At 40.9% G+C, this 27,948-nt stretch overlaps 1 protein-coding gene across 12 annotated transcripts in view; it reads right to left on the bottom strand.

Moving 5' to 3' along the window:
* Window positions 1-27,948, bottom strand: part of DMD (dystrophin) — a 2,172,325-nt gene that overhangs the window by 228,559 nt on the left and 1,915,818 nt on the right. For all 12 annotated transcript variants that reach the window (XM_059720821.1, XM_059720816.1, XM_059720817.1 and 9 more), the window contains one exon: window positions 18,781-18,927. In XM_059720821.1, the coding sequence (XP_059576804.1) occupies window positions 18,781-18,927 (147 nt within the window). The remainder of the gene's footprint in view (window positions 1-18,780; window positions 18,928-27,948) is intronic.

Genomic DNA, 27,948 nt, shown 5'->3' with positions numbered 1-27,948 from the left:
AACAACTGACTTTTTTTTTTTGTTTAAAGAGAAACCTTCTGAAGTTCTTCTTTCTGTCATTCAAGAAAGTTATGTATCTTAACATGAAAAAGGTATTAACTATTTTATAGAGAGACCTGAAGGAAGCCAAGAAGAAGCTAGAAAACATAAGGGAAGAAAAGAGGCTTAATAGGGTAGCTGGGCGCCTGGGGCAGCAGGATGTATTCTGGCTGCCACTCTGCTGCCAGTCCAACTGTGCAGCTGTGGCAGCAACTGCCATCACCACTCCAGCATTTCACCCCCAAGTTGGGTGTCCAGGGCTGCCTCCCTGGTGGCCCCACCCTAGTTAAGCTACTGAATAAAAATGAGGAGCTTTTAAATACAAATTTTCTTAGCATCACAGAAATTCCCTCACGTAAAATTAAATCCATAGGGTTCATGAGCAGGTGGTAGAGGGGTCAGTACAGTATTTGCAAACTACTCTAGAAATACTGTAGAGCTATTGTGTCCTTTGAACACATCCTCCATTACATTTATGTAAACAGAACAGAAATTTTAAAATGGGTGATATGTTTAATTTAGTAAAAATATTATTAAACACACCTTTATTTTCCATTTGGGGATGTTCCATTTGGGAGGATTTTTATCATCTCAAGTTTTTAATTTTTATAGTTCTTCAAAAATTGAACTTTAAGATACAGATGTTGTGAGATATTTATGAGATGATAATTCATACATCATATTGACTTCTGCTCTTATAATACACTTTTCAATGCTGTAAGTGCTTCTGGGATGTTAAAATTGTAACCTAAATCTAGACCATAAATAATTACATTAGATTTTAGTTGTGTTAGGACAGCATAACTGGAAGAGAAAAGGGTACTATCATACTGTCATCTTCTTTTCACATACAAAGCATATAATTTTTAAAGGTTTCTGATTTAATTCTAATAAAAGAAGAAATGTCCTTAGGCAATTCATCTTTATCTTCTGGGTATGAAAATGACATTTTGTTCTGACGTGATTATTACAAGAAACAAAATCCCTGAGAGATGCAGCCTTAAAAATATTTCTTTTTATAATGTTCTGAGCTTGACAAACCTTAATAGAAAATAGAATACTCCTAATTATGAATAAATTAACTAAATTAGTAACATGAGATGCATATGCAATTAAGAGACTGTTAATTGAAACTGGAAACACAGCTGTATACAGCTTAAAGATGAATCACGCCAGTAATGACGCAGATGTTTATAAAATGTGATTATGTTTAGCAGGAGCACAGTATTGTAACTCCCCAGCCCATTCTTATATTGTGTCACTGAAATGGTTTTTAAACCCGTGAACACCAGGAATCAGGATCTCAGGGATGGCAAATTAGGCTCCCTGGGTATGTGAATTAGTGTTGTCTGAATGTCAGCAATTCAATTCTCCAGCTTTCAAAGAATGTGGACATGGAGCCAACAACAAACATCTGCTAGCTGTATGGCCGTCAAAAAAAATCTTTGGCAAGTCAGAGCCAGCTTGAATCTGAGAAAGACAGTACAGTACAGTATCTGTGCACAGCAACACTGTCGTGTGAATGTAAGAAATGTAAATAACAGAGCCTGGGGGCAACCGGCAGTCAATCCTCTGCATAAATGTAAATAGACCCTCTGCTGGCTTTTGCTTTAGAACAGCATTCATTACATCACGGAACAGGGAACAATCAGGAACAAAAAGAAATTTTTCGTCTTAATGTTTTTAAAATGTTTCAATTTACTGATTTGTTTATAATTCTGCTCTTCAGTTTTCACTCTCCCAGCATATACACTGTTAGACCCCACTCAACATGATTTTCCTGGCCTAAAACAAGGGGAGGGGGGAAACATAAGTGTTTCCTCTGGGTATGTCTGAGGAATTACGAGGAACACACATAAACAACAGTCAGCCAGTGCCCACCACTGAAGAATATTTAAATGAATTCTAACACATCAGATCAAAATCAGCATCAGACCTTTTACTGCCATTTAGCATTCTTACAATTTAATAAAAGAGTTTGTTTAAACATCAGCTAATAGTATGTAAAGTGCTTTAAACAGTAAGATTTTTTCAGACCACGATGTCTGTATTGTCGGTATTTTCCTTTAATCAACATACTTCGTAGAACTAACAAGATGACAGAATTGCTTAAGCTTTCGGTCAGCATCCCAAGTGCAGTCCACTACCATCACAATAATTCCACTACTTTGGACGTAGATATTATAATGATAGATGTTTTTGTAGGATTTATGTAGAATAATAATGATAATTAAAGATCTTAAGGATCTGAAATGAGGAGGAAATTGCAGATGACCTTAGGGATGCCATAATTGTGACAATCTTTAAGAAAGGAAACAAATCTGACTGTGGAAACTACAGAGGGATTGCCTTGCTCTCCACCACAGGAAAGATCATTGCAAGCACCCTTGTGAACCATCTCCTTCCACTTACTGAAGAGCTCTTCCTAGAATCTCAGTGTGGGTTTAGGGCATCAAGAGGCACAACTGACATGATCTTTACAGTTTGCCAACTATAAGAGAAATGTTGGGAACAATGTGAGGCTCTCTACACAGACTTCTTTGATTGTACAAAAGCTTTTGACTGCCAGCCGAGAAGTGTTGTGGAGGATCCTTCTGAAGTATGGATGCTCACCAAATTTGTCACTGTTCTCTGCGACAGTACGTGAGCGGTGCTTCTCAGTAATGGATCTATCTCGGATCTTTTTGAGGTTAGAACAGGAGTTAAGCAAGACTGTGTCATCGCTCCAACACTCTTCTCAATATTCCTTGCTGCAATGCCACATCTGACTACCAACAAACTTCCAGTCAGAACGAAGCTAAATGACCAAATAGATGGTGAGCTGTTTACCTTAACCAACTCCAAGCCAAAATCAAGACCATCCCAACCACAATCATTGAGCTCCCGTATGCTGATTATGCTGTAGTGTGTGCTCACTTCACTTGGAAGCAGACCTTCAGGTAATTATTAACGTCTTTACCAAGGCACACAAGAAAATGGGACTGACATTTAACATTCAGAACACTAAAGTCCTCCACAAACAAGCTCCTAATGCACATTCCCCAGCTCCAGTAATGCAGAGCCATGGTGAGACACTGGAGAATGCTGAGTATTTCTCATATCTCAGAAGCCATCTCACAGAAGGCTGACATCAACAAAGAAATACAGTATCACCTCAAATGTGCAAGTGCAGCCTTTGGACACCTGAAGAAATGGGCATTCTAACATCGTGACATCAAATCCAGAACCAAGCTCTTGGTTTATCAAGCAGTCATCATCCCCACCTTGCTGTACAGACCTGAGACATGGACAACATAAAGGAGACATGTAAAGTTGTTGGAGAAATGCCATCAATGCTTTCTGTGGAAGACCCTCTGAATCCAGTGAGAAGACAGATGCACCAATGTTAGTGTCCTCCTGTAAGTAAACATCACGAGTATTGAGGTGGCAATCATTGGACATCAACTTTGTTGGGCCAGCCGTATCATCTGGATGTTGGACACCAGACACTTGAAGCAAGTTTCATTCTCCCAGCTCAGTCAAGGCATACGCTCAGAAGGAGGGAAGAGAAAGTGCTTCAGGACGTCCTCAAATCCAACTTAAAAAATGCAACACTGATGTCATCTCATGCAAAACTATTGCCCAGGACCACCCCAAATGGAGGAAAAGTCTGCTGCAGGGATCTCAGTACTTTGAAACCTCATGACAACAAGAGGCAATGGAAAAGTGAAGCCACAGAAACAGTGTGTTGCAAACCAAATCAAGAATCCAGTGCCACCCACCCCACACAGAAACAGCATCCCAGCTGCAATACAGTTTGTCAATCCCAGATATATCTCATCATCCATCTTCAGACCCACAGAGAAGACAACCATGGAAAACAACTATTTTTGACTGTGAGGGACTGTCAAAGAATGATTAGAAACAAAACTGTCCATTTTAGGCACAAAAGGTGATTTACAAATTTGTAAGGTTCATAAGAGCTAAGGAAAGATGTTGTCAGAAACTTGTCTGTGGAGCACATCCAGAACTCTGAGCTTTTCCCCCACTGTCCTGCTCCCTGTCCCTAGGAACAGATTGTAGTTTGTCCTGGGATAACTCCTTATTCCCATGATCCTTAACTCCACTGCCATTGTACTGGACTCACAGCTGCAGCAAGGAAATATCTGCCAATTCCAGGTAGATTCCCTTTGGGTTGTGATGAAATTGTAGGTTCCTTTTTCCATAAGATTGGTTGCCTTAAAACATCACTCACTCAGAAATCACTCTTTACCACAGGAAATCAGTAAGGAGTCAAACAACACAATTATTTATTATATAGAAGAAAAGAATTATGCAAGAAAAACTGACCATAACTTTGGGAACAGAACAAAAAGCCAGGTTAAGTTTCTTACCCTCACATCTGACTACCACGTACCCTTTTACAGACCTACCAGTATTTTTAGAAATCAGTCTTCCTGCTTATCCTGCCATCCCTGACTGCTGAGGAACTGGACCCCTAGCTTTGGAATCCAAAGACCCTTGCCACCTTACAGATATGTATGTCCAAGCCAATCTCCACATCAGTATTGTCCTGACTGCTCCTGGAAGTCAGAATCCTCTCAAAATTTTTCACTGTGGTACATCTGGCATTCCTTTGGCTAATGGGATATTTTACTCAGATGCCTTTGCTATTGTGTGGTTGTTTTTTCTGTTACCACCAGAAAATAACTTGGATGCCCATCCCACCACTGTCCACCTTTCTGTCTCTGACTAGGAGTGGCAATTATTTTTGTCCCAGAACAGAATGGCAAGAGATACTTAGCAGTTTCACGTATTACCTTTTCCTTAAGTATGCACCCCTCAGTTCCTTTGAGGAAACCATGTCCAAAATCATAAAAATATATACAGACTGCATAGCAATCTAGACAGTGATAAAAGCAACATAAATGGATACAGTATAATGCTGGCTTACCAGCAAGACTCCACATGCCGTATCAGTACAACAAGAACATTTTCATGACATCCCATGAACCCCTCCCCCCCCCAAGACTTTTTGAGGTTTGCGATAGATGCTTTGTTCAATTACACTTTCTGTTCTTTCCCACTAGTCCTCTATTCTAAGAAAATGGGCAAAATTGAAGAGCAAATCTTAAGCTGCTGTTCACTGTCATAGAACAATTACAGTAAATGGAGCTATTCTGATTTATAGCTGAGAAGTTGGTCCAATTTCATCCTCATTTAATTAGCTATCATGTAACCATTGTATAGTAGGTACCATATTATTGTATCTATTTAAGAATGAATATATTTAGATGCAGACTAGTTAAAGTAACACACAAAAAAATCAAAGAGTAGAATCATATAAAAGTAGTAATGGAAGAGACCTCAGGAGATCATCTCATCTAATCCCTTGCTCAAAGCAGAATGATCCCTATCAAAATTATACAAGTGTTTGTCTCTCATACTTAAAACCACCTGAACAACCCTTCTGAACAACTACCAGGTACACTTATACAGCAGGTCACTGGCAAAACTGGGAGAAGACCTGGTTTCAGGCTCTTGCTAGATACAATAGATCATATATATTCATCAGTGTCAGTTTTAGCAATTCCTAAGAGCAGTATAAATATAGAGGAGCTGGAAGGAAGGTAAAACTGAATGTCTTTGTGTCCTTCAGCAAGAATACTCATGCAAATATTACTCTCCTATTGACTGGCTGGTTGATGAAAGAGCTGGATTAGATTCATGATTTCTGAGACAGATCAGTGCTGGTCTGGCAATAATTCATGTGTCATTCACAGGTGAATAAAATTATGTGGGATTTATAAGAAAAATATGAATCCCATCTTTTAGAAAAATAACCAGGGCTACATCTCCAGCTGGCTTTGACAACTGACATGCCAACCAGGATTTAGTAATCTTGACACTTTAGGTTGGTTAAAGTGCAGACAAGGTCAAAATGGCAGTCAAAATGCTATGCTTTGAGAGAAGAACTATATTAGGATATACAATACAGGAGGACAGACTTTGCCACTTCTCCCTCAAAAGGAACAACTGATCAAATGGTGTCCTATGAAACACTGTTATAATGCCTACTTGCATCCCAGGAAGGATAATGTGTTCTGTGTGACCTCAAATAATAAAAATAGTCATGAACATTAAGTCCATGTACAGTCATTACACATAAACCAGTATAAGTGATTGGAAACTGGTCTAGACCTGCAACAAAACAGAAGTTTGGAGCACATAGACTTGTTTAAAAATGGCAGAATACAGTCTAAGGGTGCAAAAGGAAGTGCAGCCCCCAGCTGTAACTCAGAATGAGATTTGCAAAGTGTTCTGTGTTACAACATTACTCCAGACCAAACAGAAGTTTACTGTTGGTTCCAGAGGGAAGGGGTATCTAGCTTCAGACTAGGAGCCTGCAGCCAGGTTCTCAGAGCAACCTCCAGGTCTCTTTTCCAGTGAGCACTGTTTTCAGAATGGGAGGGGGGAAAGGAAGTGGAGGGAGCTTGTTCTTGGGGGAACATCTGTAGCTCAGTATTTTTCTATCTTTATACAATGTCCCTAGGCAGGATGGGGGTGCACTCTGTAGAAGGAAGGATTGGACCCCTCAGAGCTCTGGCGAAGCTCAGACAGTGGTAGCAGATGCCCAGCATGATTCCTGCAATTGCACCAGGCACCTGCTGCTCACTGGAGCTACAAGGAGCCCCATTCTTCCATCTGCAGAGCAGCTGGGCCACCTCTTATTGGATGCAAGGCACATGCCCCCAACTCCCTTCCAGGAGAGAGATGGAGCAGGTTACCATGGCACCCCTGGCCCCTGCCGCCAGACTGTCCAGTGTGGCATGGTGATCTGCTCTGGGGCTCTCCTGGAAAAGGGTGGGGGGGATGTGCCCAGCAGCAAATCAGGGGTGCCCTGGCCACTCCATACAAGGAAAGATTGGGCCCCTCAGAGCTCTGCTGAGCATCAAGTGCCTAGCAGGTGCCCAGTGCAATTCCTGCAATCTTATAATGTCAATTATAATGGTGCAGCTGCTTCTGACAAGTGGGCTCAGGAATAATATATTTTACCAACAAATTCTCCAAAGATTATGTTGATGCTGGGCATGTCTACAAATGCATTAATGCACTGTAATTGCTCATTAAGTTCAGTACCTGTAATGACAACTAGTAACTTAATGCACCGTAACTGGCACTAATGCACAGTAGCACCTACACACATCTTTTACGTGATGGTAATGTGCATTAGACTAATTCTACTGTGAATTAGTGTATTATCATGGCTTTCATCATGATGCACTAATACACAGTAGAATTAGTCTACTACGCTTCTAGCGTCTCATGTAGACGCGCCCACTGACCATATTCTAGGCTGTGGAGAAGGCAATGGATGAACAAGTGCACCATAATAATATTCCATCCTTCTCTAAACATCTATCCATAGAAAAGATGAACACACATTATTACTATTCAAGGGTCATAAGTCTGTAGTATGGATGAGAGAGGAAGAACAAGGAATGACAGAAGAGGGTGTACAGAATAAGAAAATGGCTGTTATCCGATCACTGAATTTAGGAGAGGGTAGGCAGAGTTCACTTCCAGTTAACATTTTGGGGGGAATTTCCTCTGAAATTAAAAAAAAAAACAACAAAACATTCTGGTGATAGAAACCCCCTCCCCCCCCACAATTTTTTTAAAATTTACTGATTGTTAAGGTTTTGGAGTTTTTTTTGACTGCTGTATTATGTACTCAAACAGCTGACAATATTTGGAGAAGAAGGTGCAAAGAGCTGGGAATCAGGATGAGACAAGGATTTTTAATCTCAATTTCTATACTGATTGGTGTTAGCTCTGCGCACTTCATAGACCTAAGCACTGAGCAAGGTCATGTAGGCCACAGGCAGATTAAATGGAGGGAGTACTTGTTGCTTCTGGATACACATCAACTAATCTTCTATAGCTGTTTCATGTGTCTACTCCTACTCTACCATAAGCAAAGCTAAATGAGTAGTTTACCCCAGAACAAATCAACTGCAAAATGATCATGATTTAGCCTCCATTTCTTCCAAGATAAAGAAGATACATGAAACAGTTACAATGGAACTACCTGAAATACATAAATCCCCTGCCCACTTATAAGTATAATGTTTTCCTCTGTACATAACTGTATTCTTGCAACAATTTCCAGAATTAATACGCTAAATCTAGGGGGTGGCGATGCTGTTTGTAATCAATTAGCCACAGTCCACTCTGAGTCAGGAATGTAACCAGTATTGTTAATTCACAATATTCCTCAGCTGTCTGCAAAACTGAGATATAAATAACTGGATTGTCATGCCCCTTCCTACTGGCTTTATGGGTCTAGTACAGGGAGAGGCAACCCCTGGCATGTGTGCCAGAGCGTGGCATGTGAAGGCATTTTGTTTGGCACATGCGCCTCGGGGAAGGGGCTGGAGCTGCACTGCTACAACAAGGATTGGGCCCCTCACAACTCCCCTGCCATCTACCCCTGGCATGCCAACATCTTACAGATAAAGGTTGTGGGTGTTTTTGGTGCTCTGCCCATAAGCCTTGCCAACCCTTGGTCTAGTATCTACAGTGCCCTATCATTCCTTTAGCTCAGGGAATGCTGTAAAACTCAAGATTTATGCTGTAAAACGTAAGGTACCAAGTTTCAACCCAGTTGATGATCCATAAGGGAGATGAGTGTTTCTAAATAATAGGATTTGGGGGTTTTTGTAGGTTTTTTTAATTAACCCCTCACAGGCCACATTAGAGCTGCCAGTTGGACATACCTGACACACACTATTTTCTTCCAGGTGAGCCTTGCCTCATTCACTGCATGTGATGGACAGTTTTCTCAGGATTATGTAGTAATCCTGTAGCTGTCTGTAGGTTTCCTGGTTTACCCACTGTAGAAGACAGATGGTAAGACCAGCAAGAAAAGGATGGAGGATTTCATAACATAGATCTTGGCTCTTTTCATAGCTTTACCACAAGAAGAATTACCATGGACGGCATAATTCCATGTTTTCTATACAGTTTTGCTGGTATGTAGTAAATAAAGTATGAGGTGGTGATGTAGGAGAAAATATTGAACAGTCACATGGTTCTCTGACCTCCATTTATCCTACGGATAGTCTTGTGGAAAAGTACTATTAGTAGATTATCAGGATGCATTATGGTTGCATTGGCAGCCTTAGTTTTATGGTATTAACTATTAAATGTTTACTTTTAAAATGTTAACATCCCTTTAAGTTAGTTTTTATATAATTATCTATGGACGTGTATGATATAAAATGGATACAGAAAATGTAGGCATGCACTTTGGAAGAAGAATGTAAGAAAAAGATAAATTCACATTCTATAAGGTTCCTTAAAAGAGGTTTTCATCAGGGCAACATGCCAACAAAAAGGAAATAAATTAGGATAACAGATTGCTAAAATGAACATTTCTTGCATCTTAAAGAGTCTCTACACACACTTTTGAGAAAGTGAAGTTCATAATGTGGACCACAATGTCACAAATATGGTTTTGAAGCATTTCTTCCTCTACTAGCATGGTTTGTTGATGATAATCATTACTGCATTATTCTACTCATCTCACATCTGCATTCTTTCAATTATTCTTCCAACATTCCACAAAGAACAATAAGAATTTCCTTCTGATTAATTTGGGAATCTTTTCAATTTTTGACATGTAATTCATTACCAATGTTATTTAATGCTACAGCCAAGATATTTAAATTCTCCCCTTTTTAAAGAATAAAAAAATCTTTATGGAGAAGGCCATATGAAGATTTCCACAGATGTCAAACTGCATAATCAATTAAATCATTGACAGTTCATTTAAGAACCATGGAAATTGTGGTTCTGGCAGAAATTCCATTTCTCATGAGAAACTTCTTTACTACCAAAACTGAATGGGAAATTCAAAACTCAAAGGGAATCAAAATCTTCTACTGGGCAGATGAAACTCATGTTTGCTAAAATAACCCAAGCTGAAAAGTAGTTTGCTTTGATTGATATCTTGATTAGAGGAATAATATCTGGGTCAGAATTCTGGTGGAAATGTAGACCAAAAATTCTCCAATTTTTGTTAGGTTCAGGTAGCTGACAAGTCCAGATTTTAGCAAGCAACTGAAATAAAAGTCACTTTACTTACATGATAAATAAGGTTATAATACACTGGACAAAAAAATGAAAAGTTTATTTCTTATTGAAAAATGAAAATGCAACTTTTTTTTTTTTTTTATAGTTACATGTATGATATATAGTTTTCTTACACAAGAATAAAATCTGTCTTATGCAGTGTTTCCTAGACCCCCACCTACTATATTTACCTGAATACAAGACAACTTTGACTTTAAGACGACCCCCTAGAAATTATCTTCTAGACATGGAAAATGTATACATTTGTTATAAATATAGCAAATATATAGCAATGATAGGGAGGCAGCAGTAAGCAGCTTGACCCTTACCTCTGCCTTCCCCACAACTTGTTCCTCTTGCTGCTTCCCTTATCCCCCATCCCTGTGTGCCCCAGTATCTTGTCCCACTGGCTTCTTCCCCTGATGCCTGCCCCCCTGCAGTGCCTGCATCCCCTGCCATTTCCCCTTGTCTGTACCACCATACAGTACCTGAGTCCCTGATGCCTGCCCCACTCTGTAATGCCTGTAACTCCTGCTGCCTCCCTATCCTTGTGCCTGTGCTCCCTGGCACATGTTCCTTCTGCTTCATGCCCTTCTTACCCTCTGCCCCCACCAGCCCCACCAACTTACTATCAGTCATGGCTCAGGCCCTGCTCTGGCCTGGGCCATGGAACACATGGTAGCTCTGGACCTGGTCTCGCCATGCAGCAGCAGTGGTGGCCTCTAGCCTCCAGAGCTGCTGGCACTCTTGTCACTGCTATGTGGCTGGGATAGGGGCAGAGCTAAATGTGCTCCATCCCCTAGGCCAGACTGGGGCTGGAGGTGCAACTGATAATATGTGGCAGGAGAGGGGGGTGCTGGTGGTGGGATGAGGAGAGAAGGGCAAAAGCTGCAGGATGCAGGTTGGGGTGGGGGGGGGGGGGAGGGAAGTGGTTGTAGTTCTTATATCAACCCTGAGCCTGGGTGAGGGTCAGAGCTGGGACTGCAGCAGTCCCCTGACCCCACCACTATCCTGTATTCAAGTCCAAGATGAGGGGTTCCCCCCGCCCATGTTGAATGGGGGAAAAAACCCTCATCTTGGACTGGAGTAAATTTGGTACAGTATTTACTTTCCACTTTAATAACCCTTCAGTACATATACAGCTTAAATTGAAACACATATCATTTCCAGCAATGCAGTACACCAGGATGCTTAAAATAGACTCTGTGTTCATGCACATGAATTTTGGCCAGCTTTATAGGATGAAATCCTTATTCAATATTATACCTTGGGTGCAGTGCTGTAGAATCAAAAAAATGACTTGGAATCACTTTTGACACAAGGGGATATAATTGATCATGTACAAATCTTGATGATGCGATTTACATTTTAAATAATGCTAAGACTGATAAACTCCTATTAAAATCAATGAAAGCAGGTCTGAGTAGAAAACAAACAAGAAAGACCAGGGGATTTGTCTCAATTTTAGAGAAAGGATTTGTTTTTGTCCAATTTTGAGGACTGATTTCTCATTCCAGATTTTTATCCTCAATTCAATTTCAGGATTAGCATTAACTTTTTTTCTTTTATTGTGTTTGGGTTATGTGCTGATGACTGCTGCTCCATCAATTAGAGCAGAAGTGGCTGAAATTTTCAGTTGTGCCTATATGAAAGTGAGGAGCTCAGGCCACTTTCTTGGTGTGAAAATCTATTGAAGACAGCAAGTTTTTGTTATGATTTACATCATGTTGGCCTTTAACCTCTCCATTGCTCTGCAAAATAGAAATAATCACATTCACCTATTTACCTCATAGGTTATTGACAGGGTCAGTCAGAATTTGTGAAAGATCTTAAATGTGCCCTTTAATATACAATTACAATACTCTTTATTATATTATAGCTATCCTATGGCTCAACACAGGACACATGAGCAGCATACAAATGGTACTCAAAACCTAAGGGCAAGAATATGAGTTTAAATGCACTGCCAGCAGAGGTTAGCCTACAGCTTCTACCACTTCTCCAGGGGCTCCTGCAGGTATGGCACCTAAGAAACATACTGAGGAGAAAATACTCTCTACCAAGATACAATATATGCTCCCAGTACTTCATTCAAGCTTTCACTCTACCTCTTACTCTAATTTTCTATGCACAAACCCAAGGAATCTAGCATTGCTGTCAGTGCAGGAGTGCCCTGGGTCTTTGTACACAAGGGACAGAAGGGGCAAGAAGTGTTTTGGAATTGGGCATAATTCTCCTTACACACAATCTTCTGGCATATCAATGAAGGACTCGGCCCATCTTAGCTCCAAGTTGTTATTACTGAGTTTATTCAGTCTAACGTCTTGGTTTGCATAGGGCGATACAATACTGCCCTTCTTCTGGACAGATACAAGTCTACAGAGCTTTTGTTATTGAATTACAGTCACCCATATACAGTTCAATCCAAATGTTACAATTAAAACTAAACTTTCTGTCTATGCAATTTGAGAGTCCCTATTTAAATCTCCCCTTTGTGCATGAGGTATAGCTTCTATCATGCTTTTGTTTTATTTGTGGTTTATTACAAATAATTCATTATGACTTCATCCTGAATAAAGAACAGGCAAAAGGTATTGATTTAGCTCACTACCAACCCTACAGATCCCTGAGGTGTAGATGTTTTCCTGAATGTGTCAATTATTTTTTAATCCCAGAATATTCACCTTTTACCCTGCATCAGGCCTGTATCTGACATTCCAATTCAAAAAGGGCTCATGAATAGGCTAGGGACAGACATTTAAAAAGCCAGAGCCTGAATTGATTCAATCTTTGCAGGTTAGTCTAACCTGAAAAGATTAAACAGATTTGCAAGTGAATAGACATTCACTTTCAATTCTGGAAATTGAGACACATGCCTGTAGTGGCTCAGGCTAGAAGCCGGGGTGGGAGGTGGGGTGGGAGCACTAGCTAGAGCAGTCTTCCATGCTCTTTGGCAGCAGCCACAAAGATGTAGGGAAGCCGACACCCCTGCCCCTGCTGCGCCACCTTGCTCATTGTGCTGGGGGACATGGAGTGGGTAGAGGGCAGCCGTAGCTAGAGCCAGAGGTCCATGGGCTGGGCTGAAGCCACAGGGCCGAGGCTCTCTCCGCCCCAAGTGGCACTGCAGGGGCTGGTCTGCTCATGCACCCACCCTTGCTTCCACTAGAGAGCAGAGGGGCAGGGCCAGCCCTGTTCTCTGGAGCAGACAGCACAAGCCTGACCAGGGTTGGAAAGCATACTGGAATGCTGAGGGACTCTGGTTTAACTTAAAGCAGGAAGGGGTCTGGGACAGAAGTTGCTTAAACTGATTTGACCCAAATCAGTTAAGTCTGATACTACATTCAACCAGGTTTATCTTAAACCAGTTTTGGCCATTTTGAAACTGATTTATGTGCATTGAACTTATGTTCTGTTACAGGTTTAAACAAGTTTCTGATCACTTAAACTGGTTTATGTGCAACTTCTGTCCTTAGCCATGAAGGGTAAATAAATAGATTCATAGATGCTAGGTCGGAAGGGACCTCAACAGATCATCGAGTCCGACCCCTTGTCCTGGGCAGGAAAGAGTGCTGGAGTCAGATGACCCCAGCCAGATGCCTATCCAACCTTCGTTTAAAGCCCCCCAAGGTAGGGGAGAGCACCACCTCCCTTGGAAGCCCATTCCAAATTTTGGCCACCCTTACTGTGAAGAAGTTTTCCCTAATATCTAGCCTAAATCTGCTCTGTCAGTTTGTGACCATTGTTCCTTGTTACCCCAAGAGGTGCTCTGGTGAACAGAGTGTCTCCAGTTCCTTGCTGTGCCCCACTAATGAATTTGTAGGTGGCCACAAGATCACCTCGCAGCCTTCTCTTGAGGAGGCTGAAGAGGTCCAGGTCCCTTAGTCTCTCCTTATAGGGCTTGGCCTGTAAACCCTTAACCATACAAGTAGCCCTCCTCTGGACCCTCTTGAGGTTATCCACATCCTTCTTAAAAGTATGGCGCCCAGAACTGGAAGCAATACTCCAACTGCAGCCTGACCAATGCCGCATAGAGGGGAAGTATCACAGTATAAATCTGCATCTATAAGACAGAAATGCAAGGCACTCCTTTCTGCAGAGCTCTAATCAACACTCCATCTGCATTCTAATAGCCCAAGTCTATTGGAAGCATGGTAGATGTGGGTACAAGAGCTTGACTGAAGGGTTCAAAACAAATGACCTGTGGGATGAATTTCACCTCTCTCTATCCACAAATGAGCATAAGCAAATAATATTTTTATCTTGTTTTCTCATTCAAAATTTAAAAGCTTGAGTAATTTAAAATTAGAAAATTAATCATTTGCACAATGTTTTCACTTAATGGATTGATGGCAGTCTATATTGTTGGAGCAATGAATATCTCAGATAGCTCTGACTGATGAAATAACTTGGTTTAATACTTTGCTCCAAGACTGCTTGAGTGTACACTCAATGCAAAAGTTGTCCTCATAAGTTTGAATTTCCATAATTACTCAGGCACGTGCCTTTAAAGTTCATTTTCTGCAAACATTTTTGTCAAAAATACTCCACTGTATGTATGTTAGCAGACACTGAACATAACAGGCACACAGAAAGGAAAGAATTTAAAGGTATAAAATATTCACAGGGAATATTTTCAGCATTCAACTTTTACTCAGTGCTATTCTCTGGCATGTATCAACAGACATTCCCTGTTGGCTCAGGGGAGCAGGGAGTGTGGGGCTGGTGGGGGAATCAAGCTCCACTTCGGAGCCGAAGGAGCCGAGGAGCTGCCTGCCTGCAGTCTGTCTCCCCAAGCCCAGCCCTACCACCGCAGCTCCAGTGCTCTTCAGGATGGCAGGGGGGAAAAGTGGGGGGGAAGCAGCAGGTTGGGGTTTGCCTGGCTTAGCTGAAGTGGAAGTGGGTGGATTGGAGCCTCCCCCTGAGGCAGAGTGCTCCAATCCACCCATCCCCACTCCAGTTCAGGCTGAGAAAACCCCAGCCTGCAGCTCCCTTCCCCTCTCTTCTCCCGCATGCCATCCTGCAGACAGCACCAGGGGTGAGGCTGAGCTGCATCAGCCCACCCCCGCTCATGGGCAGGGACTTACAGAATTTAATGAAGGTGCTCCACTTTGGAGTGCCTTCATCTGAACCCTCATGTAATGAGCGTTAATTTGTCACACCATAGAGCGCTTTTAAAGAGCTCTGCAGCCATGCCCTTCCGTTAGGGCATGGCTGTAAACTGCTTGCAAGGGGCCAATTGCACGACAAATACCACTTCTGTCAGTGCCTCTATAGTTTCACTGGGCCTGATTCTTCATTGTTCTATACCTCACGTAATGATGTATACCCTGCTAGTGAGGATCAGATCTGCCACTGCCTTGTATCCATAGACAGGGAAAGGCTTTGCTATTTTGCTAATACATAAATATGACACAGAATCTATTTAAGATTTTTGATTAAATGGGTAATGGAGTATTCGATATTTTTCTCCTGACTTCATCAAGGTACCTGTGATAATACAGCAAAGCAGGTATCACATTCACTCTTGTATTAATAAAAAATATGAGGAAGAAATGCTCCTAGACCTCCCCATGAGATTAGCCCTCAGTATTAATTCTGATTTGACAAGGCTTATGAACCTCACTTACATGTATTAAGGAATGGATGTCCCCCTCCTGATGAAAGAACCATAGAAGCAACTGTTCTTATAGTATCTATAATGTATTGCGGGAAATGGAAACAGTTTTTCAGTGATATTTCTTTTGATAGCAATCATATTATAAGTTACCTTTTTTGGAAAGGCCAGCACTTAAATCAACACGAACACAAACACAAAATATAGTGCACACAAATAAAATAATAGTGCAAACATCACCAGATCCAGACTTTACTCATCATAGGAACAAAAGACTAAACCCAACGCATATATTACAAGAAAAAAAAAGTACCATGTAGGTATAAATTCAGTGAAGATATGTCCTGGAAGCAGATTGGTCTCTGTTACTCAAACTCAGCCTTTCATTTTATGCCTGGGTAATCTTCCAGTGTTGCTTGGATTCTTCCCTTGAGACATATTTAAAGGTATGTGGGAATATTTTTATTCTGCTCTTTACTATGAGAATACCACCGCACTTATTTAGGTAAATATGAGAAAACATAGAAAAATACGGTTATGGCTCCCAATGGCTTATAGTTCTTTTGGCTCCAACATTTTATCCTGACACACTTAGCTTCAATTAAATAGTCAGATTAGGTGAAAGAGCTGATTTTCCAAATACTGTAATTACATAAGTGAAGGCTGTAATGCACAGCTGTGGATAAAAAATACTGGCACAAAGCAGCATATACAGAAATCCTTAATCTTCTGCAACCTACTTGTCCAAGATACAGCATACACTCCCAAATACCTCAGTTAAGTTCCCATTCTAACTTTCTATACACCATCCCAGAGAATTGAGCCAAAACCACATGTTATACAGCATCAAAACATATGCCTTTTTTCTCTCTTGATTCTAAACCATCTCTTATTATCACCTCTCTCATGCCACCTGCTAGAATGCCTTGGGTGAGGTCATATTTCACTGGAAGGTATAGCAGATCCAGGGATGGTGTGTGTGTGTTGCAGTCACACCTCCTTTGTGTAGTACACATGCAGTGAGGTCTCTGGCATAGATAGCTCTAGTCTTGGCCTCTGGTCTCTGCCACCAGTCTCACCCATTGTGCCAGTGAGTTCTCTGCCACACACCCATTTTCAAAATCTTAAATTTGCAGGCACTTTACTCTTGGGCCCATTCACTTTGCTTTCCAAAATTCTGGTGACCCGCTTAACAAATTTCACTTGTTTCACAAATTCCACATGGGAGCTTGGAACAATGTAGAACTGCTGAATTTGGTTTAAATGTCACTGCTAATCGTATTTTATTTAAACTTCCTTGGCCCGTGCATCTAAATTTCTCCTGTTAAGACTTGTATGAAGACAGCCAGTGTAGCCTTTGTGACATCTTCATACAACTGTTTAGAGAGACATTACAGTTTATCAAATAGAATAGTATTTGCCTCTGGAAATAGTGTGTATAAGTGTTAATTAGGCAAGTATTTCAAATCATTCCTAAGCAGTTTCACTGAGTGGTAATATTAATGGTTTGGCCAAAAGAGGCACCTCACCATAACCCATGCCCGGCTATCATGCATACCAAGTACTTATTTCTCTCTGATGGGTAGATTGAAAGGGAGATGGGATCAGAGGATCAACTGGACTGGAACCTGCAAGATAGTTAGCCAGAGAGGCAGATGAAGATGCAGTGCTGGCATGAGTAGCCAGAAAAGAGTGGGGAAAGATTCCTGAACCCAGGAAGTCACCATCCGGGTAAGATACCAAAGACTAAAGATGAGACTTGGTGGCGTATCTTGTGGGAGCTAAAGCAACAATAAGATAATTTGTCAGATATCCTGGCTAAATGCAATAGTGACATATTGCATTGCTATTTCTTGCAGACCATCTGTCAGTCTCAATCACAGTAGCACTGGGACAGTTAAAAGCAGGACAGGTTTTCTATGCTCCATGAAAGTTTGGATTCTTTGGAAAATGCGAGCAATTTACATGAGTATGTGGCTTATTATTAACCTTACCATCTACTTCCACATTTTGGCAATACTCCTTTTAAAGAAATGCATTTACTTTATCTCTCACAGACTATCAGGACTATATTGCTATGTGTGCACACATACAGATATACAAGTATTCCACAAATTTCTGATGGAATCCTGGGCACAGAGTAAGAACACTTCTATTATACATGCACATTAGACAGCTTTACTGCAAAATATGCAGAGTAACTAAAGACTTAAATGGATATACACATCTGTAAAATAACATCCACACTAAAATATTTTCAATATTTATATCTTTCGTTTATATTTCATGTTCATTTTGACTTGATAAAATATTTTAATTCTTTTTCTGCTTTAAAAGCCAGTTCATAAAATCTACCTTTTTTGATGAATTTAACAGCCCTACAAAATACCTTATTACAAAAAAACTTCAATGAGTATAATGCTTTGTAATTTTATATTCGATTCTACAGGTCTGATTTTCATGCATGAACTGCACAGGATAACTAAATTGCCTCAAGAAAGCACTTAAAATTAAATGTCTTTGAGTCATTTAAACATAAAGGAAAAGGACTAGAGTTGTAAAAGTAAACTCCCTAAACTCACTCTTCCATATGCAGCGTAAAAGGTCCGTAAAAAAAGAATATATATGCAACAGCAAGGGAAATTGCCATACAATATGACAGAATATTGTTCGCAACAAATATTATTTTTAAGGTGAGGAAATTATTTTGTTACTTTTACTTGCATGCGAGTCTTGTGCTACAGATATACAATTAACAGGATTAACTTCACTCGTTAAGTTTCTGAGAAAGTATGGTGATTCAGGGACACAGAAATCTAAAAAGGAAAAAAAATACCAAAGAAGCTTAACTTCTTCCTCATAAATTACATTATGCAAACTTTTTTTGTACCATGTTCATTTTCCATTGCATTCCCCTAACCTTTCTTCATTGCTCCTCCATGGGGAAAAAATACACAAGAAAAAAGAAGTCACCCAAGCACAGATGTCAAAATTGATCAAGACAATTTTACCTTCAGGAGCTTCCATCTAGCATTCAGGTCTTCTAGGCAGTTAAGATTATATTGAGAAAGCTGGATATCAGAGGAAGGGAAACGGTGAGCCAGATCATTTACATGATTCACGTTGTCTTTAAGAGGTGCAAGTTCTGCTCGGTAAGCCTGTGTGAATCAAAAATAAACAAAGTTTGGTATAACCAACATCCTTCAAAAATTATGTACTCTACTTCCTCATAATTGAACATGACATGTTTCAAGTCTCAAACTGAAAGAAAAAGATACATTGATCACAGGATCATACACCATGGGTTTTATTATGCTTTTGGCAAAGCTCTGCATTTATATGGTTGGCTCTACATTAAAACCACCAGTGGGGTTTTGCTTACTCTACCAAATTTTCAGGCAAGGCTTCCAGTGAGCGGGAAACACAGCAGTTGCTGCATCCCCACACTCTGAATATGTACTGTGTTGCCCACCACATCAGGCTAGTATGTTGAAAGCATAATTATTGGAGGTTGATAATGCTGTGATACTAATACAGAGAATAGCAGCTGTTTTTTCAGTACTTTGGGAGAAATTCTGGCTATAGTAAAATCAATTGCAAAATCATTCATGTCAATGAGACCGCAGTTTCACCCAATTTGCCTGTGTATAAGAAGAGAATATAGGTAGAAAAGCACTTTGTCACATCTCCTCCCCTTTCTATGCAGAGGCAGGAACATTTTGTATTTTATAGTAAATTCTTCATTTTTCATAAAGAAAAAATTATAATACATCTCATATGATTACCTCAAAAGCTACTCATAACAATGATATGACCATTATTCTGACAATTTCATGTAATATTTTTAAAAGTCATGTCTATGAAAGCCTAGAGAAATTACTTCCAAGTAGCTTTATTTCAAACCATGGAAAATAAATTTGAGGATGCTCCCACTGTACATTTAATATACTCTCAAAGCACTGCTGCATGGACACAATACAATGCATCATGGTGCTCCAGTGAAGAGAGGAATTTCTATGCAGATATTTGAAACAGTTGCAATGTTTCATATCTGTCTTTCCTAAGGAGACATTTATGGATTTTTAACATGATACATTGCATCAAAATGTACCAACCAGCCATTTCTAAGGGACAAATTCTGTCATTTTCAGGAGCACTTTAGGTAATGTGATGTCTGCACACAAGGACAAGATAATTTACTTGGCTTATTAGCCTTGCTTTACAGCAATAAGGAGAATTTGTTTCTTTGTATATTTTGCTATGTAGATCAGATATGGTCTCTACCTCATTTTGGATCATCAAAGAAAAACCATCAGAAGACCTTTAACTAATCTCTTTACCAACTTTACATGTGAAAATTATGCAATGAATACTCAATATCTGACTGAAACTCAAGAGTCCTAACACGCTAACATTACTTAAGATACTTGAGAGATTAATGGTTATAAACCGCAAATATGGCAATCGATCTAAAAACTGTACATTATACTTCATTAAAGCAAGATTCCGCATCAGTTAATTACACTAAGTAATACCTCACAATGCAAGTTATCTGACTGAGTTAAATGGGACTCCTATAGTTATGTGCTAGCAGAATTGCATTCAGGAGAAAATGTACATGTTGTGGTAATTATCCTCCCCTCCTCAATATACAGTAAAATTCTCTTTAATGGCAAGCTGACACAAACATACAAACTGTAAATGGAGTTACATAAGTGAAGAGATTGATGTGAGTGACTTGACTTTAAGAGTTGCAATATAGAAATCAGGCATACAGAACATGTTTCACTTCATTTTACTAGTTGCACATCTGAAAATCTCCACTGACTTCATTAGAATTAAGCCTGATGTACAGCTCTTATTAGGGTTTTCCTTTATGTTGATCAAAGAGAAAAGAGAAACAGAGTGAATGAAAGCATGGGCAGATAATTTGAATGAATACTTCTATTCCGGGCAGAAGCTTCAGACATGCCCTAAATGACTCAAGTGTCATGGTCACATTCTAGCAACCGTATAAACCTTCTTATTCTAAAATCCTCATAGCAAACAGGGCACTCAAAGTACAGTGCTTACAATGAAATGAAATGAAATCAAATCAAATCAAAAGCTCCACTTATCAAATTCAAATAGTTTATTCAGGCTGTTTTATTCAAGCTGTGCACACACATTTAAATAATCTGGGAGATTTCTCCCAGGTTTGTTCTCCTGGTCGAAAATCTTACCCAGAGCTGTGTGTACATACACACACATGCTGCGGCTTGGAAGAATAGAGAGCTTGCAGAGCTGACACTGCCGCTGGGGGAGGAGCTATGTGTACACATGTCAGCATGCTCTACAGGCTCCCTTAAATCTTCCTGGTGATAGATGGTAGCAGGGTACAGGGCAGCCTTGATTGGCTGACCTAGACTGCCTACTGCCGACTGTCAGCCTGTGTTCCCCTGCAGCACAGCATGGAGAAAGTGAAGAGGGTGTGTTCTGCTCCCTGCAAGTTATTCTTAATAATACGTATTCATTAAGTAAGCTTTTAAATAGCCAAACTTTTAAAAATACGGAGTCATATTGGGGAGAGGTGGAGAGGGAGGAAGCTGGAAGACCATGTTCTTTTCAGAGATAAGCCACCGCATATACAGACATTCATTTTCCCAGGGGAAACTCTCTTGGGAGTGATTTAACTGTGGTTGTTCCCAGGATATTTTTCTCTTGAAGTGGCTATTTTTATTCTGGGAGAAAAAACCTGAACCTCTGTACACTCATGGTTTCTCCTAGGGGAGTAGCAACTCACCCAGTAGAAGGTTAACATCTGCACAAGGATTCTGTTAAAAGTACTTCTAAAATTGGGCTCAATTGAGAGGTGACAAATTATACATTGAGTTGGTCTAGATTAACATGAGGATTCACCAGGGTTAGCTAACACATTTTAGTGAGTGTGTCAAAGCTAATGTTGAATGGCAAGAGGTACTGATGTGTATAGCAGTAAAAGGAACCAGAGCATAAGGAGGGTGTGGGAAGGTGTAAAATACAGCATATTTCCTCCTCTACTCTTCAAACAATTTGTTTTACAGCTTACTCCTTGGTATTAGCTGCTTTTCCTAATGCAATTTCATATTTTTACACCATCAATACATGATTTGGACTGATTAATGTTTATTTTTCTCATTATCCAAAACAATCATTGCACCAGCTTTTTTGCCCATCTTCACACCCTCTAAATTCAGAGTTGGGATGTAAATGTTGATTTTTGAAATATCTGTTTAACCTGTTGTAATTACAATGATTAAACAATTAATTGGTAGGGGGGAAGGACAAGTACCTAATAGCTAGGCTACACAGACCCCAGTGCAGCTGCTTGCAGTCTCCCTCTCTGCCTGCTGTGAGCAGCTCGGTTCTGGCAGGCAGCAGAGGCCTGCCCAGAGCCCAGGCTGCTCTTGGGAAGTGGTGGGGAGGCTGCAAGTGGCTGCACTGGGGTCTGTGAAACCTAGCCATAGGTACTAATTCCCCCTCCCTCTGCCTCATCCCTTTCTCTCTCCTCCCTCCCTCCTGCCCTGCTGCCTTTCAATTCCTGCTGGGGCACCACTCAGCTTCCCTTCCCCCACTTTTTGCCAGACTGTGCTCTGCCACATGCTAATCAATAACTGGTAAGCCAAAACTGGTTATCACTAGGCTTATCAGTTAAATAATTAATCATATTAAGGTTGTATGTTTAGTAGAATTTGTATTAATGCTACATGCCAATATTAAGTTAAACAAAACAGAATATTAAAGAACCTTGTCCAATGCTTCAATGACATCCAATTAATCTGAATTATTTTACAAGTAATAAGCCAGCATGAAAGCTACATAAAGATGACACCAATATGACTTCGTATTTTTAAAAGTTTGCCTATTTAAAAGCTTAGTTAATGAAGACATATTATTAAGGATATGTTGCTTTATTTATCCCAGAGTACATACACTGACAGCAAAGGTTAAACTGTAGGTGAAAAAAAAAGTTGTCTATAATTCTGTTTTAATTAAAATAATTGTATATATATATATTTTTAATCATAGCACTTAACTCATATGTAATGCTTCAATAATAGATTCCAGTGGTGAGTTGTTTTACACTGGGGCTACTGTTATAATTAGTATATTTAAATATGCACATACACATGCACAAATGAACACTCCCCTCCTTAAATATATTACCTTTTACTTTTTACATGTTTTGAATCAGATGCACCATAGTTCAAACGATATATTGACATAGCTCCAAAAACAGTGGACATACAGAATGGAACCTTCACTCTATGGTAGTGTAATATAGTTGCATTTTTTTAAAACCATTAATTCCTTTCTACCTTACATTTTAGGCTGATCTAAATGTTTAATCATACAGGTATTTAGGGAGGTTAAATTAGGCAAAAAATGGTGGGCCCAGTATAAGTTCACCTGAGGAAATGAATTAACTTAGATCAGAAAGTGGTTAAGCCAATCTATTGAACACTTGTACAACTGGGCTTTTTTTTCCACCCTCTTACACTCTCACCCCTGGACAGGCAACCTCTCCCTCCCCCACTGACCCACCAACCCTATCCTCACCACAGATCTGCCATTCCTCCCAACCACCCTCACAGACCTGCTGGCCCAGACCTCTCTCCAGCCCTCAGTTATATGCTCTGGTGTCCCTGACAGCTCCCAGGATTGGTGAACACCTACATTCATTGCAGCTTAAGGTGAGCTGCATGAACATAGACTGGGTGCAGCAGATGACTGTAAGCACCTTAAGCCCCTTCTCATACACATGCCATATAGCAGTTCGTTACAAAAGTTGTCCCAATGAAACCAAAGAAATTGCTTGAGATGTTAGGTGCTATAGCCTTGTGCAAATAAGAATTTGAACTGTAACTGATATTCTGTGCTAAAAATTTGGTAATGTGATCTGTAGAGTCCTGCTAATGTTTGGGGTTTTTTTTAATCCCTAGTTGAAAGTTAAATTCCTAATTGAAAATTTAATTTCACCCAAAACATACACTCATGCCAAAGATAAATGATGCATTTGTAATGCATCCTAACCTAACCAAATACTGAACTAAGCACTTAAACTCCACAGCACCTTGCAGAATCTAATAAAATGCTCATCACAAAGAGCTGTATGTTCTCCTTCTAGTTGTATCTGCTGTCCTTCATAAAACTTAGTTAAAATGTAGTTTAAATGGTTAACCACTTTGCAGTTGTGCATGTCAACCAAAGGACAAGTCAAGAATCCTCAGATGAAACTGAGGATGGCTATACAATCACTAAACCATGGAAGTATCATTACCAATACATTGTTCTGCCCCTTTCGCTGGACAATGCATTCAAAGCTTTCTCACCATAATACCACCAGCCCTTCAACTGTAGTTGCTCTTCTGTAACCTTTCTGCAGAGTGGCTACCATGCATTAGTATTAATATAACTAATGAAGGTTGTGCATCAGGTTGCACACAAAATCAGCCAACTATACAATTTTTTTCAAAGGCAACATACCCTGTTTCCTGAATCGCAGCTTTGAGTGAATGACCACATACGGTTTTTAGTGAAGTATTCCTCCTGTGCATACTGAGTGCAGACCAATTTGGTGACATCTCCTTGATAATACAGGATACTGCCATGTTGATATGTCTTTCCTTCATATGTCTTTTCCATTACTGATCCCTACCTACTACCCCATGTGCATCTTAGACCTGAAATGTAGTCAATGATCCTGGTTGCCTCTATAATCAAAGTACTAAGTGCAGCTAAATGAGACAGGAAAAAGGAGGTGGGATCAGCTAAGCTGCCTTTCTTTATGCAGTGCAGAGAAGCCTCAATACTGATTTCTTATGTGTGGGTGTAAATCTCACAAAGTTAACAACAACACTTTGTCATGCAGCTTGTACAAGACGGTAATTCTGCACTTATGTAGTTCCTTTAACCCAAACCATCCCAAAATCCCGTACAAACTAAATAACAGAATCATAGAAAAGTGAAGTTGAAAAGACTTCAGGAGGTCATCTAGCCCAACCCCCTTCTCAAGACAGGATCGTATCTATCCAAATCATCCCATACAAGTGCCTGTTCCTAAAAATACGTGGCAACCCTCAAATACAAGGCATTGTCCCAAAATACTAAGAACAACCTAGCCAGACACAGGTAAAACAGTAGGAGAAAGGCACCATCAATGTCCTATTGCTGCAAGTGTTGTTAAAATACCCTTGAGAGATTCAAGGAAGAAAAACATGCCCCGACATTACAGAGGAAACCTATCTCCCACACAGTGTACACTGATTTGACCATGGAGTAAAATTTCTTCCTGATCCCAAACGTTGCAATCAGCCTGATCCTAAGAAGACAGGCAAGGAACTCTAACCAAGAACTTCTGACTTTTAATTCCAGCAAGGGAACTGGCATCCCCCAGCCTTGGTTGAGGTAGTTTTTTTTGGTTTTTTAGCCCCAAAACTTGTAGCAACAAGAGAGGAAAAATTCCTTCTGGTTTCACATGGCAACTGAGCAAAGCCCAGAAGCATGGGAAAAAAACAAACATGCTTCACTCTGCTCTGGACTCTGCATACAGCAAATAACTCCACACATCACATCCTCCAAATGGAAAGCCAGCACACCCTTTTCTGTCATGCTCCCCCTGGGTAAAGTTATCCTAGAACTTTTCATCACCTATATGCAAAAAGCATAAAAACATCATCCACTATAGTAAGGCAGCTTGGAATTTAGCAGCTGTTTAATCAATATAACATCACAATGCAATACCTTAAGGTAGGAGGATAAGATGCTCAAATGTAAACACAGGGGCTAGGGACAGGCATTACACATAAACCAGTTTAAGTGACCAGAAACTTGTTTAAACCTGTACCAGATAAATATACAGTATACATAAACCAGTTTCAAAATGGCTGAAACCGGTTTATGATAAACCTGGTTGAATGTAGTATCAAATTTAACTGATTTGGTTCAAAGCAGTTTATGCAATTCTGGCCCAGACCCCTTCCTGGTTTAAGTTAAACCAGAGTCCCCCAGCATCCCAGCATGCTCTCTGGGCTGGGATGGGCTCTCTGCTCTAGTGGAACAGGGCTGGCTCTGCCCCTCTGCTCCCCAGCTGTGCACAGTCTGCTGCAGCTCTGCCTGCCCCATAGCGGGGCCCCCCACTGGGAGGGGGCTTGCACTCCCTGACACTGTAATGAGGGCTGCTGCCCTCATTAAGGGCCCTGCTCCCTCACCACTAGAGATGTGGGGCAGGGGTATGGCCAGATGCCAGCTAGCAGGACCCCGGGGCGGGGGGCAGAGACAGGAGTTATTCCTTCTCCCTCTGGTGTCTGGTGGCAGGGACAGGATAGGGCTTATTCTGCCACTTGCCCCAAGCAAGGAAGGAATGGCAGTGGCTGTGGTTGGGGCTGGCAGACCTTGCTGTGGTGCCCTGGGGACAGTGGGGGTAGAGGGGAGAATAACCCTCCCTCCTTGTCCCCTGTGCTTCAGGTGTCATGGCAGCCTGCTACTGCAAGCACCAAGGGGGAGCGCCAAGCAGACCCAGCTTGAGTCCTTTCCAGTGAGACATGGAGTGGGGAATTAAATCCCTCTCTGGCCAGTTCATCCCAGGCTTGCCATGCCCCATTCCCCCACCTCCCTGCACAGCTTTCCTGCAGCCAAGAGTGCACTACAGCGCCACCTCCCCATCCCCCTGGTCCTGGCCTGAGCAACTGCAGGCATGTGCCCACAGTTCCTCTGTCCGGAGGGAATGTCTTTGCTGTTACAAACTGGTTCAACCTAGGCAGGTTAGATTAACCTGTAAAGATTTAATCAATTCAGGCTCCGGCTTTTTGAATGTCTATCCCTAGCCAGGGAGTGCATCTACACATGAAATTAATGCAATGCATTAAACTCTGGAGCAGTTAAAGCCAGAGTCAGCTGCTCCCAGGCACAGCATCTACACACGTGCCCAGGACAGCAGTGGTTTGAGCTGTAGCTGTAGCAGAGCAGGCCCAGGCTGGCAGCAGGCTTGGGGGGTCAGCATAAGAGTGCTAAAGTACAGAGCCATGTAAAAGGCAGCTCTGGCCTTTAGTGCACCCTTATCCCCCCCAGCCAGCCCCTGTTGCCATCTATGAATGTATTTCATTGCACTTAATTACTCCACTGTAAAATAGTACTGCCTCCTATGGTAGAGTTAATTAATTTACTGCACCCTAATACTAGTGCACATGTAGACAGTAACACTTTACTGTAGAGCTAATTAGCCAACTCTGTAATAAAGCATATGTGCATCCAGGGAGAATTAAAGGAGTCTAAATACATAAGCATAATTTGGAATATAGGTGGGGCACCAAGATTTGTACCACTAGACTGAAATACAATACTTACACTCTGGACATCAGACATACACTGGTGGTAAATGGTCAGGATTTGGCTCTATACATTAACTGAAGGTCAACTGCTCATAGCCTTATATTGTACATCTATACTGTATAATACTGTGCAGCATAAAGGCATACAAGCTAGTTCTAGGTGAAATGCTGAGTAAATTATCTGGAGTCAAGCTCTGTACTGACACACTATACTGCTTCCAGTACCCATGCTAGCATTGCACACCTTACTGTAAGGTAATCATACCCACTATACCCATCACTCTCCAGTATGGTGTTGGAGCACTTTTTCTGTAGTGCTCATCTCGAAATTACTAAATCATCACTATTTATTCCTACAACTCATAACAAGAGCTCTGATTATTATTCTCTGCACATCTCCCACTTGTAGTTATCTGGTCAAATCCTATTTCACTGTCACTTTCTTTGTTATAATTTAGTTTCTAGTAGTGACTATAGTGCGTTAAGAACTTTTCAAACAGGAAAGAAGCTCACAGGCTAAAGCCTGGTGTCACGGCGGGGTCCTTCAGGAGGGCCGTGATCTCCTCAAGGCCCTCTCTCTGCGCTAATTCGGCCCAATGGCATCCTCCGTTCTCGCCAGCCACGTCTTTGCTCTTAAGGAAAATGTAATAGGGAGGCTGCTTTGCGTTTCCTCGGGCACGTAAACTCCTGGACCCCTCGTAGGTCTCCCCATACGATGGGTGCTACTCCAGCACCCTAGCCTTGTGGGCTACGCGTGGCTCCTACCAGCCCTAATACCACGCCCCAAGCCTCGCTGATGTACCTGACGTTGGTGTGTCCTTCTCTATATAG

The sequence above is a fragment of the Alligator mississippiensis genome, chromosome 1 (assembly GCF_030867095.1).
Source record: "Alligator mississippiensis isolate rAllMis1 chromosome 1, rAllMis1, whole genome shotgun sequence".
Taxonomy (NCBI): Eukaryota; Metazoa; Chordata; order Crocodylia; family Alligatoridae; genus Alligator; species Alligator mississippiensis.
This window is presented reverse-complemented; position numbering and strand designations above follow the sequence as displayed.